The sequence below is a fragment of the Rhinolophus sinicus genome, linkage group LG12 (genome assembly GCF_036562045.2).
Source record: "Rhinolophus sinicus isolate RSC01 linkage group LG12, ASM3656204v1, whole genome shotgun sequence".
Lineage (NCBI taxonomy): Eukaryota > Metazoa > Chordata > Mammalia > Chiroptera > Rhinolophidae > Rhinolophus > Rhinolophus sinicus.
Window position 1 is genome coordinate 26063624 of NC_133761.1, and position 13003 is coordinate 26076626.

Genomic DNA, 13003 nt, shown 5'->3' on the forward strand with positions numbered 1-13003 from the left:
TACTGAATCACATCTCAACACCTCTGGATAGCCCATTAGGTCTTCCATGACCTAATCCACATTGTCTATTCCCCACTCCCCCTCAATACACAAACCTTTGGAATGTAGAAATAGTGTGTGTGAAATCTAGTGTGTTTTACAAAATGCAAGCATGAAATCTGTGCATTTTTACTCATCAGAGTCAATATACCATGTCTTATACTGCTCTTCAAAATCCAAACCTTTCTCTGGTAAACTCCATTTAAAAGTTGGGTGCAATTGATCAACATTTGTGCCAATTCTTGGTCATAGGCTTTGTAAGCCTTTTAGACGCTCATGAAATTGTTCTTTTTCTGTGCTCTACAGTGGTAGTGGGGGCAAGAGAAAAGAAAGGTGGTGCTTATTACATTGTTATAATGAAGAACTTTTCTAGTTACTGGAGTCTCCAGTTCATTTTATATAGTAAGTTATATTAATTCGGCAAATATAAAAACAATAATCCCTTTACTGGTTTGTCATCATGTTACTATCGCTATTCAGTGCTGTTTTGAACCTCTTATCATCACACAAAAGACTGGTAGATGTGATTTGCCTTGTATTTTAAAGAAAAAAGTATGCCAACCTTCTCCAACAATCTGGAATTTTATTCCATCCATATACATGCATAGTAACAACATTTGTTGAGAAATTATTTCTATCAGAAGTAGAACGTTATCTCTGTGATCACCAGGTGCAGTATTGCTACTCTTATATTTAAATAGATCTTATATATGAATTAAATTCATACTTGCAGCATTGAGTTTAGGATTTTGATTTAGACTGTGCCTTTCAAAAGATAAAACTGATTAATACTACCTCATTACTTACAATACTGCTTCCAGTAATTTTGTTCATTCTTTATAAAGTATTGCATTTAACAGCAAAGGTTTAAAAATTGAGACAGAGCTGCATCAGCGAAAGAAAATACAAGAAGTACTATACAAGAAAAAAGTTGCCATCTTCATTTAACATACATGTTTAAGATTAAGAAAATGGACAGAAACATACGGCTACATACAGATGCAAAGCCTAGTGACTAAGAGACTGTATCTGCTAAAATATAAAGTGCAAACGGAGCCTGATTATCCAAGAATTGAAATCTTAAGGCGAACTTATAGCACGTACATTTAGAACATCTTTGCAAGTTATATTTTAGCATATACATATATCTGCAACAGCATATAAGAAGAAATCAAGATACACAAGTGCTTTTGAAGCTATTTCTAAAATGCTTTTCTGTATTGTTTGTGACTATTTTCTTTAAAAGCTACTATACAGTGCAAACCATATGTGCTACACAATAACTATACAATAACATTACAAATGACTTTAATATAAAGTTTTTAAATAAAAATAACATAACCACAGCTATGAATACTGCTGGTAAAATAAATTAATTTTTTTTTGAAAATGGCACCAATAATACACTTTACTAATGGACTGTAATGAAATTACACCTTAAGTCTTCAACTCAGCCATGATGAATTATCTCCTGATTGCCCAGATGTAATTCAAACAGCTTTTGTTTTTGTTTTTGTTGTTTTTTTCTGGACTGGGTAGAACAACATACTAAACACTGGTACCAAAGGTGACTGATGTGTATTTATTTAGATATCTCATTTGACATGTTCCGCTGCATGTGATGAGCAATAAAACTTCTTGTGAGTTATAAAGTTTGAGAGGTTGTTGAACTGGATATCACACAGCCGGCAATACTTCCCACTTGTTGGAGCCTGGGTGGAGCCATTCACACCTTTTGCTATACTAGACAACTGTTCCTCTGCGGAGGGAATTCCTGGTGAGACGTTCTCATTTGTGGTTAATGGGTTCTCAGAGATCCAAGAGGGAGATTTGTGGCCTTCTTCATGCTGAGGATTCTGGGAAATGTTCTCTTGCTGTGGGTTGGCAGCAGATCTCTCATCTTGCTTCAGTCCGCCATTAACTATTACCATGCCTCTGTTTTTGGGCAACAAAGGCAGGGAATCTTTCTTCGTTGCAGCACACCCATTTGAGGAAGCCTGGCCTTTAGGAGATTCATTTTCCGCATTTGTGCTTTGCTCTATGTCAGCGTTATGGATGACAAGAGAACCAGAAATATAATCACTTGTCTTTATTCCATAATAGGGAGAAAGCTGGTCGGCTCCTTTTGCCTTCTTTATTGCTCCAGGGTAAAGGCATTGGGGAAGAAATAAATGTTTGTTTTCTTCTTTTGTAGCAATGAGCTGAGCAGCTTCACTAAAGACTTTCAGGCCTTGCAGGGTGGCTAAGTGGGATGAAAATAAGTTTCCGTTGGGGGAAGGCTGCTTCAGATTTCCATTTTTCTCACATTTTATTATGCTTCTTTCATAGCTGATATCAGGGCTGTTTCGTTCGCTTTCTGGATTTGGAAACACTTTGCTGTCGAGTTGACCCAGGTCATTACGCTGATGGGCAGTGACTGGGCAGAAATTCTGCTTGTGGGCCAGGTAGTTTTCTACCTTATTGAAACTGATCTTGCACACAGTGCACTCGTGGTAGTCCAGCAGCCTTTTGGGAGAGGTGGTCGTCCGCTCAGACTGGGATAAACACTTTTTGCTGAGATCGATGGGGACGTCCAGCTCGAGGCAGGACACACTGGAATGAGTAGTGTCACATTTGGAAACCGGAACACATTTGTTGATCGTCAGAGAAGTTTCCAAGTGCTTGGAGACAATTCCTGGAAAGATATCACATCTTGGGTGGTAGCACTCTCCTAGCCCTTCAGTGGGTTCTTGAGTGGAGGTACAAGGATTGCTGAGGTTGGCTACATCAAGGAATCGCTGTTGGACCAGTGGAGGCCGTTGTTCCTGTTCAGGGAGGCACATCTCATACATCTTCCTTCTCTTGCGTGTGCGCATGGTTCTCTGCATGGCAGGCACTTTGTTGGAAGCAGACCTCTTGAGCGGAGGGTCGTGGCGTGTAGCACAGTAATACTGTTTGTGGACCATGTACGTTTCATGCCGGCTGAAGGTAATGTTGCAAGCTTCACAGGTAGTCTTATTTGGGTCACTTTCCCCATCCACTAAGGGGACACTGGGATTTTTCACATCAACAGGTTTTCCATTAATTTTGTCATCATTGCTACTGGAGGTGGAGAGCTTCTTAGCTTGAGTGGAAAAGTCCTTGTCGTGGCCCTTCCCATTTGGCCCAATTAAATCTAAAACGGTGGAAGAATTGATGCAGGACGTTTGAAGAAGTGGATTCTCAGGATCAGCAGAATGAGTGGCTGGGTTAAGAAGGTTTATGGAGGTTTGGCCAGTGTTGGGACTCACAGCCTCAGGCATCTTTTCTGAAACACCGGGGAATTCTGGGGATTTGGCCATCTGCTGCCATCGGCTGCTGCAATAATGTTTTTTGTGCACTAGATAGTTATCCAAATTATTGAATGTTATGTTGCACTCAAAACAAGTAGCCCCCTTGGGCATCAGAGGGCTGTAAATCACAGGAGGGTAGCTACTGCTTCCATGCCTCAGTCGCCGATGTACCAGCTCAGACATCTTGGCTAAGATCTCTGAAGCTTGAGGAACCATTGTGATATCTTGGGGAAAAGCAAACTGAGAGAGAAAAGGGCCCACAGGGAAAGAAGGCCCAATATTAGGCTGGACTGGAGAAGAGGCGAGTCTTGGACTAGAGGGCTCAGATTTTATTTTCGTGTAAGAAAAGCTTTGCTTATTAATTGTGGGCTGTATCTCTGGTCTCTGGTTAGTGAGAAAGATCTGAGTCTTTTTCTCACACTTGTCCAGCTCTGTGTCAGAGCTTGCATCTTTAGTCTGCATGGCCTTTTGGCTCTGGGGGAGTTCGCTTCTGGTCAACAAGTCTGTGGCTGGCTGTAAGCTGTCTTCAGTTCCAGTGGGAGAGTGTTCCACGTCACTTTCTCTGGGAAGTTTGCCTCCAGGGACGTGGAGCTCCTGGTGCTGTAATAACTCCCTCTGAGTCTGGAAGCCGAAGTGGCAGTGATTGCATCGGAAGGCAGCTTGAGTGAGATGGGAAAACAGGTGTTGGTGAAAGTTGATCACAGAATCAGCAGTGTAGCTACAGACGGTGCATTTTAGACTAGCACCAGGGGGGAGGAATTCTTCCATTTTCACTCCTGGAGAGACATACAAAATGAGAATACTGAGACCCTCACACATTGATTTCATCATGATATGAACCTTTACTAATGATCTAGCGTCTTCAACACAACAGGAATGAATTGAAATATTTCAGAATCTCATTTGTGGTATTAGCTTGTTTCTCGTGACATCTTCCACCACGTGTGATAACAGTAATAGCACTTTATAGTTTCCAAAGCACTTTGCCTGCGAATTATTGCATCACAGTGGGATAGGAATCACTGTCTCCATATTACAGGTGAGGAAACAGACTCAAGGTGGCTAAGGGAATTGATTATGATAATAAAGCTATTCAGTGGTAGTACCATAACTAAACCTCAGATTTTATCATTTCTAATCCAGTAACTTCTTACTACATTATGTTCTACATTAGGAAGAAGTAGGTGTTCATTAGAATTGAAATTGATAAGCTGTGTGTAAATCAAATAACTCTCAGTGTACTAGATTAGGTTTTTATTCAAAAGAGTCCAAGTAGAAACCATTTTGTAAAGTCATTAACAGCCTCCTAATATATCTTTGGCACAAATCTAGAATTCTATTCATTGGTTTTGCTGAACATGGTTTATCTCTATCCAGGGGCTGATGATACTCAATTGGTAGACACCAGTGCACCAATATAGTAATTTCTGACCAACATTCATGCTAATTGATCACGGGCTGTTTCTAGTCAGTTATTAAATATTTTTTAATATTACCAATGACTGGTGGTTAAACCTCACTGTGATACTGTGATATATAAGAAATAAATATAGATCAAATATATATAGACCAAACATACATAAGAAATATATTTTGGTCATCTAGATAACCAAAATATATTTCTTACATTTGTCCAAGGTTCCTAGCTCATAGATCCTAAAATTATTGGAATTTCCAGTGATACGAGTCATGAAGGTATCTTTTGTTATGTTAATGAAGTGATTTTTGGAAGCCCCCTATGTAATCTAAAGATGGAAGGGGGCTGGTTGCCAGGAGAACCAACCCTGTGATTAGAATGTTGAAACTTTCAGTCCTTCCCCCACCCTTAACCCCTTGGGAGGGAGAGAGGGGCTGGAGAATGAGTTCAATTGCCAATTGCCAATGACTTTATCCATCATGCCTATGTGACAAAGTCTCCATAAAAACCCAAAAGGACCCAAAAGGTTCCAAGAGCTTCAGGGTTGGTGAACATGTAGCGATGAGGGGAGAGTGGTGCCTTCTAAGAAGGCATGGAAGCTTCTCACCCTTCCCCCATACCTTGCCCTATGCATCGTTTCCATCTGGCTGTTCCAGCATTATATCCTATTAGAATAAGCTGTTAATCTAGTGAATAAATGGTTTTCCTGAGTTCTGTGAGCTGCTCTAACAAATTAACCAAACCCAAGGAGTGGGTCTTAGCAAACCTTTGATTTATAACCACCCATTGGTCAGAAGCACAGGAAACAATCTGGACTTGCGATTGGCATCTAAACTGGGGTGGGCAGTCTTGTGGAACTGAGCCCTTAACCGGTGGGATCTGATGAGATCTCAGGGCAGATAGTGTCAGAATTGAGTTGAATCGTAGGACACTCAGTTGGTTTCCTGATAATTTCTTGATGGTGGGGGTGTGGGATCCCCTTCCTCCAATGAACTGGAGTCGGGATCTGGACACTTTTACTCACTAAGGTCAACTCTCATTCCCATTTGTTGGTATGTGGTTAAATCAGGCTTGGTTCATCCTGTCTGTACTCTAGACTAAAATGAGAATTGCCTTTTATATTTATAAACTGAAAATATGGCAGAGAAAACCCAGTACTGTAGCGATAGATTTCTTATTCTTGTGGTTTTTTTTCTCCTTAACTAATCCACTACTTATTTTTCTATTCAGCTGAAAAGATCGTTCTCTCTTTATTTTTGTTGTATGCATGACTTTACTCACCATGTGAAACAACCAACTTGTTTCCGCTTTCCCTTCTTTATCACCTGTGTAAAGACAGCTCATTTGTAGGGAAAGGGAAGCGAATGAGTAGAAAGGAAGTTGCCTATTTTTATAGGTTCGAAGACAATAGTTTGCACTGTACTAGGACTTTGGAGGTTAAAGCTAGTTTTTTGAAACTCAACACCTATTTCAGTTTTTTATTTATTCAACCCAAGCAAAAACAGTGAAGGGAATCACCCAGGAATATCCTACAAGTTTTGTATTATAGGTGCCAATGAAACCTGTAATTCCCAAACCTTGGTTTGCCCTATCCAAGAATGTTCCTAGAAATATCTGAAGTTAATATATGGGAATTAGAATATTGTGTGTGATGGTACCAACAACAATTGGGCATACAATTCCAAAATAAATGGGAATAGTTGCCACCTTTCTGTTAAGAGTGGGCTTGGAAAAAAACAAAACAAACAACTTAGATGTTTTTCAGACTAATTTTTCTTAAGAAATTAAAACATAGTACAAAAAGTGGTTTTATGTCATAAAAATAAATTAAGCTGTTATTATACACACTCTGGAAGTTAAGAGCATTTTATAGACCATATTTAAAAGTTAATTTCTTTCAAGTGATTTTACTTGGATCTATCAAAATAACAGCTTTGTTTCAATTCAGAAAATACTTATTTTTATGTATTTACTATTTATTCCCTGCCATGTGACAAACAGTAGGGTCAGTTTGCAAAGATACTTGACACTTAAATCAATGAATATTAATGACAATATACAAAGAGTATTGAGACTTTCTTTCTAAAATGATGCTGTTTTACTTCAGTTGAAAAAAAAAAATAGATGATTTGGCCTGCAATCTGAGCACAGTAGTTAGAAAAGAATTCAGACCCAAGTCCTTTGAGTAAAATATACTGATTGTAAATGACATAGATAACCAGCTTGTCTAGCAAGTTAGGTTTTGTTTTTATAGATAGATATAGTTAAATAGACATAGATGTATGTATATATGTGTGTACTTGTGTATGCAAGTAGAGAAAGAATAGAACCTCCTGGAGCAAAAGAAGAAACATGGGAGGCACTTACCACTGTGTGAATTCAGGTGCATTTCTAGAGCTCGAGCATTTGAGAAGCTCTTGGTGCATTGTGGGAAGGGGCACAGGCTGGAAATCTGAGCAGCACTGTCATCATTTTCTTCTGACACTGGAGCAGCTTCTCTTTGCCTCCCACTGCAATAGTACATCAAATGGGCTTGCAGATTCCGCTCACTCCGATACCAGATGCCGCAGGACTTGCAAGGGAATATATCTTCTGCAGCCAAAAACACAGGGACACATTAGCTGCTGTCCATTTTAGGGTAAAGCAGCATTTAGTTCAGTTTTTCTCAGAGGCTGTTCTCAGGTTCTGAATTAGGCAATCAGACGATGAGTGATGAGTGCAGTCGTGGATGTTGTTCCACAGTACAGGACTAAGCTTTTAAAGTAATGTTACACTCAATGCAATTTACCTTCTCACAGACTCTTTAGAAAGTGGTATTATAGGAGAGGACAACATTCAATTAGCAATAATCATGCCTCGGATAAACCTCATTGGCTACGATACTGCCACTGTGTATAGCTGAGAGGCCAACATTCAATGAAAACACATGAGATTAATTTTAAATTGTTGAAATGAAATTTATGGTTTAGAAATATATGCATTTATAAATAGCAATATGAATTGGTTTATAGTCATGGCTGAACTAAAGTTGTCACCAACCCTGACATCATTTTTTTCCTTTAATATATTGTGTCTACTATGTGCCAGATGTTATGCGGGGTTGGGTATAAAAATAAAAGACCATACAGATGTTGTTAGGAGCTTAAGGTTTCTGGGGTTCATGAACAAATGGTCAGATAATTAAATTAGAATGTGATGACTATTATGATGGAGGTATCTGAGGGGTGCTTTAGGCATGGAAAACAGACACTAGACTGGTGGGAGATCTCCTTGGTGGAGAGAGGAAGAGGTCAGAAAATGATTTAGAGGGAAGATGATGGCATGCCTTAGCTGAGTTGTAAAGAATGAAATTAAGCTAGTGAGGTAGAGAAGAGGGTTGGGCTTTCCTGACCAAGGGAACAGCTCATGGAAAGTCATGGTAGCCTGAGAGTGGGTCTGGATGAAGGCTGGGAGGCTGGGAGGCTGTTTGATACTGTTCAGACAAGGGCCATGATGGGAACTGGGAGAGATGAAGTTATAGAAGTCAGGGATAAACTATCAAAGACCCTATAGTCTCCCTTAATAAGTTTAGATTTTTATCTCAAAGGTTATGGAGAATCACTGAGTCATTTTAAGCAAGAGACAGACAGAATCAGATATTTTAGAATCATCAGTGCAGAGTTTTGAAGGCAGTGAATTTGAAAGGAAGACTAATGACTGGTAGGAGGTAACTGCCGTAATCTAAGTGAACTATGACAATTTGTGCGGTAGCTGAAGTCTTGTAGTATTTATTAAGTCATGCTGTGATGTGTATTTTCATGTATTCACTCATGAAAAATGTCTCTGTGTATATTTCACCCCCTTCCCCCCATCCATTTATAGGTGAGGAAAGTGAAGTTGACTGACTGGCCCATGATCACATAAGTCGGTAAACTGCTATAGGACCCTCGTGTGAACACGCTTTCGTAATACCTACTTAGCGAGGAGGACAATGAGGAAGAAAAGTTACATTGAGAAAGTAGAACTGATGGGAAGTGATGACCACTACTTTGCAATTAGATGCTAAAACAAAACCTTTTTCTCCTTGGTGTCTAGGTTTGTTAGTACGTGTATTTCTGTGTAAGTGACAGTTTCATTCATTTCTACAGGGAATAGATGACAAAGAGGTGATGAACTTAGGCTGAGACTCATATAGGGTGACAAAACCTGACAATGTATTGTTCAATCCTGGCACTTTTGTGATGAAAGGGGGAACGAATCTGAGGGGTAATGTTGTAAATTGGGACTAATCCAGGCACACTGGGGCATATGGTCACATTCAATATGTAGGATTTGAAATTTCTGTAAGAAATACAGAGGAACATGGGAAAGGTGGCAACAGAGGTCTAAAACTTGGCAGAAACAGGTGGACTTGTGATTTGTGAATTATCGATGCAGTTGGTAGTAGAACCCATGATAGTGAAGAGGATAGCTCAGGGAGGTGGTGTTAAGGGAGGTGAGGAGAAAACTAAGGACCAAATTCTAATGAATGAGACGTAAAGATAGCACTTACAACACAGAATTTCACAATAAAATTTAATTGCGAAATTACTACCATTTATTATTTAGTCTCTCCCACCCTACTTAGTTACACTTACACTATTCAGAGGGCCACATTGTTCAGAATGAGAATGAAGGCTGTATGCATCCATGCTGATTTATTTGGAATTAATAGTCATCTTGCTACAGAAAGCAAACAGAGTATAATCTCAAATAGAATTAACATTCACACATTGGAGCTTCTCAATAATATAAAGTATGCCTAGTATCCCTGGTAACAGACCCCTTTTGCCTCAAATTCGAGTTGGGCTCATGTTATTTCACATTCCTTACTATACAAATCAAAATAAAGATCTAGGAAAGAAAATAACTACATGTACATTAAGGAAATAAAAAAATATTAGCTTGGGTTGGGTGCACTGGATCTGCTGGTTGGATGCAGAGTAATTCCAGATATACCTGAGACTTTTTTTGCTCTAAAGGATGCTCTTACTATAATACAAGAACATAATTATTGTTGAGTATGTATTTTAATATCAAGACATCATTGTTGCCTTTATATTTCTCTTTTGTATCATTCAGAGTTTCAGAGATTTTCAAGGATGTTTTTGACTAAGTGCAATATTTAATTTATGTACTAGCTTTAGAATTTATTCTCCTCTTAAGATGTAACTGCTACTCATGTTTTCTCACAAAGCTAGATAAAAGCAGAGCTGAGTGTAGAACTCAGATCTTGGGACTCCTAGATCACTGATTTTCTGTCATGTAAAGTGCCACTTTGTGTGTTCAAGGAATACTAATTAAGTTCAATAGTTACTTTAACAAAATATAGTCACAAAAGTATATTTGCCAGGGCATATTTAAAAAGTCTCCATATAAAGTATTCTAAGCTTACATGTATTTTTATTCCTTTTCTTATCATTTTTGTGTCTATTAGCTGATGTCTTGATTTATCCAGATTAAATTTCCTCTTCATTAGTATAATCAAAAAACTGATTTGTATTCTTTTTTTTAAGTTTTTAACCCTAGAGCCCTTAAAGAATACTGAAACTATTCTACTATAGGAGCATCAAGAAAGCTGTTGGGCTTCTTATAGCTAAGTAGCCTTGAATGTTGTGTGTGATGTTTTTGTGTGTGATGTTCAGGAATCCAACCTGAAATGAATGCATTTAACTGAGAAGCAATCACACACACACACACACACACACACACACACACACACAGTTAGAAGATAAACTGAAATCACAACACTAGAGAAAAAAGTCTGTCTCCAGTTGTCTGTCAGTAGACACTTTTTTCCCTCTCCCATGAGTACCCATCACAACTACAAAGCTTTTGTACCGGGCTATTGCACTCAGCACTTACTATTGACAATAGCTGTAGGCAAAATAGAAGCCATGGCAGCTTGCTGAGGAAGCAGCTGAATTGAGTCCAGCAGGCGTGCAGGGTACATCCCTTCTGTAAGACTCATCTGACTGGCAGCTTGTAGCCTTGAGTCAAAATCCACCACGAAAGCAATTAGCTCTTCACCCTCAGAGATGGCCTTCGTAGTCGTGCACCAAAGCTGACCTCCTATTAAGAGGAAGAAGAGAAAGATAGCATTGACATAGAATGCTTGAGTCTGCTGTACATTAGATAGATGTCAATAGCACCTTCTCTTGTCTTTCACTTCCATTCCTCCTGGGGTGGAGTGTTTGATCAACACAACAGCTGTAGTCCTCTTCCCTCCAATGTGCAAAATTGTATCCTTAGCATTAAATGAACTGTTCAGTGGCCAAAAGAAGACTAAGAACCAAGTTAGACATAATTTGTAGAATTTTGTCAACTGTTTGCCTTCCAAGCTTGGCTTAATCATTAAGCATACTATATTACGGGGTATAATGCCTGCAAATAAGCAGGCATTATAAGGTAAGGATCTAACTGCAGACATTTTATTTCAGGTGAGCCTTTGAAGTTACTTTCTGTTCCTTATGAAAGTAAGAAGTTATTTCCCTTTCTTCCTCTTTTCCGCCCTCACAGTCTCTCTTCCCAAAATACTTTGATTGTATCAATACCAAATGCTTAAAACTACAAAACAAGTAAACAAAAGCACCTAAAATCTAGAAATTTAGAATAAAATTGGGTTAGTTTTATGCTCCTTATGTCTGCTGACATGTACATTGTTTTTTGACTGACTGATCTTTACTTATATAATGTGCCTTATAATGTGGCTTCTTTATCTCTATTTACCCTGATTGAACTTCCTGAAAAGAAGATACAACAAAGATCTTTTTCAAAAGGCTTATTTAAATAAAGATTTGTTTAAATGAAAAGAACTCTTTCTTCAAACACTAAGATATACTCTGGCTCTGGGCTTCAAATGATCACGTGTGGTGCATTAAAAAGAAAATTAACTATGCAAGTACATCTTCTAATGTATTGGAATGCGATAGCGAATGCTCATTTATTTAACATGTTTAGACAGGCAAAGCACTTATATTTTGTTATCTACACTCTCAGGCCTAGATACGTATCCTGTACAGTTATGGCTGAAATAATGTGGCATTCTTGATATGTTATAAAGCTTTTTTCATTGTTTATATATTTCAGGGCTATATGTTGTACTCATTAAGCAAGCAAAAATTGTACCCATTCTGATAAGTAATATTGCTCTGTTTATCTGTCAGCATTACTGTCTTTTCAACTGCACTTCATTTTTCCACTCTCAAAGAGATCATAGTTTTTAAACAATTTGTGGTAAAAATCTGGTGGAAAAGATAACAACACCATAGGACATGGCACAGTTGCACAGAAGAATCGGGACATTGTTTTAGAGGTTCCTTGAACAATTAATTAAACCAGCTGATTAAGTTTTAAAGGAAAACAAACAAAACACCATCCATGACAATACACGTTTGAGAAAAAATAAAGCTAAGATTACAGACCTCGAGTGTGTGTGAAAGTTTCAAAGTAAAACACAAATATATAATACTAAGACTAGAAAACAATTTAACTTTTTGCTTTCGCTTTGACTCTCCGTATCTGAAAGCATACACATTTACCCAAGTTGTAAAACAGATTGACATTTATTTACAAACAAGGAAACTCAAAGGCATCACTGAGGAATCAATCAGAGGAGCATTGAAAAGTGCTCAGTGGCGGTATTTCTGCTGGTGAGCTTCTTCTCTGAAGAAAGCGTCTGCCATTGGCTGCAATACCTTCTTTGATGTGCATACAGATTCAAACTACTAAGGGTATAGACAAGGTAATCATTTGCACCTTATCTTTCCTCTAGGACACAGTTTATTAAGTGAGTCTGTCATAGAGAGGTGGGGAGGGCAGAGCAAAGATTACCATTCAGGTTTGGTCTTTCTGAGTCACTGGATTTCAGTGATGAACCAAATGACTTACATTATTAGTAAGAATTTAACATTATTAGTAAATTTGTATTATTGGTAAATCCAGCTATCATTGATTTTTACAAAAGGAAAGTTTTGGACTCAGTTACCCAGGAGAAATCGAGATTTTAGAGAAGGTAACAAAAAGCTCCAAAAATAAATAAATAAACAAACAAACAAATAAATAAAATAATCTTCACAAATATTACCATGTTTCCCCGAAAATAAGACCTAGCCGGACCATCAGCTCTAATGTCTCTCTTGGAACAAAAATTAATATAAGACCTGGTATTATATTACATTACATTATATTATACCTGGTCTTATATTATATTAAAATA

The 13003-nt window shown here is 38.2% G+C and overlaps 1 protein-coding gene and 1 non-coding gene across 4 annotated transcripts in view; both read right to left on the reverse strand.

Moving 5' to 3' along the window:
- Positions 1-602: 602 nt before the first annotated feature.
- The window catches only part of ZFPM2 (zinc finger protein, FOG family member 2), a 448480-nt gene continuing 436079 nt past the window's right edge, over positions 603-13003 (reverse strand). For all 3 annotated transcript variants that reach the window (XM_019750658.2, XM_019750659.2, XM_074316299.1), the window contains 3 exons: positions 10651-10857; positions 7135-7359; positions 603-4126 (listed from right to left, as the gene is read on the reverse strand). In XM_019750658.2, the coding sequence (XP_019606217.2) occupies positions 1635-4126; positions 7135-7359; positions 10651-10857 (2924 nt within the window). In that variant the 3' untranslated portion in view covers positions 603-1634. The remainder of the gene's footprint in view (positions 4127-7134; positions 7360-10650; positions 10858-13003) is intronic.
- On the reverse strand, positions 7529-7667 carry LOC141567993 (U4 spliceosomal RNA). Its single transcript, XR_012491013.1, has one exon. It is a non-coding gene; the product is annotated as a U4 spliceosomal RNA (small nuclear RNA).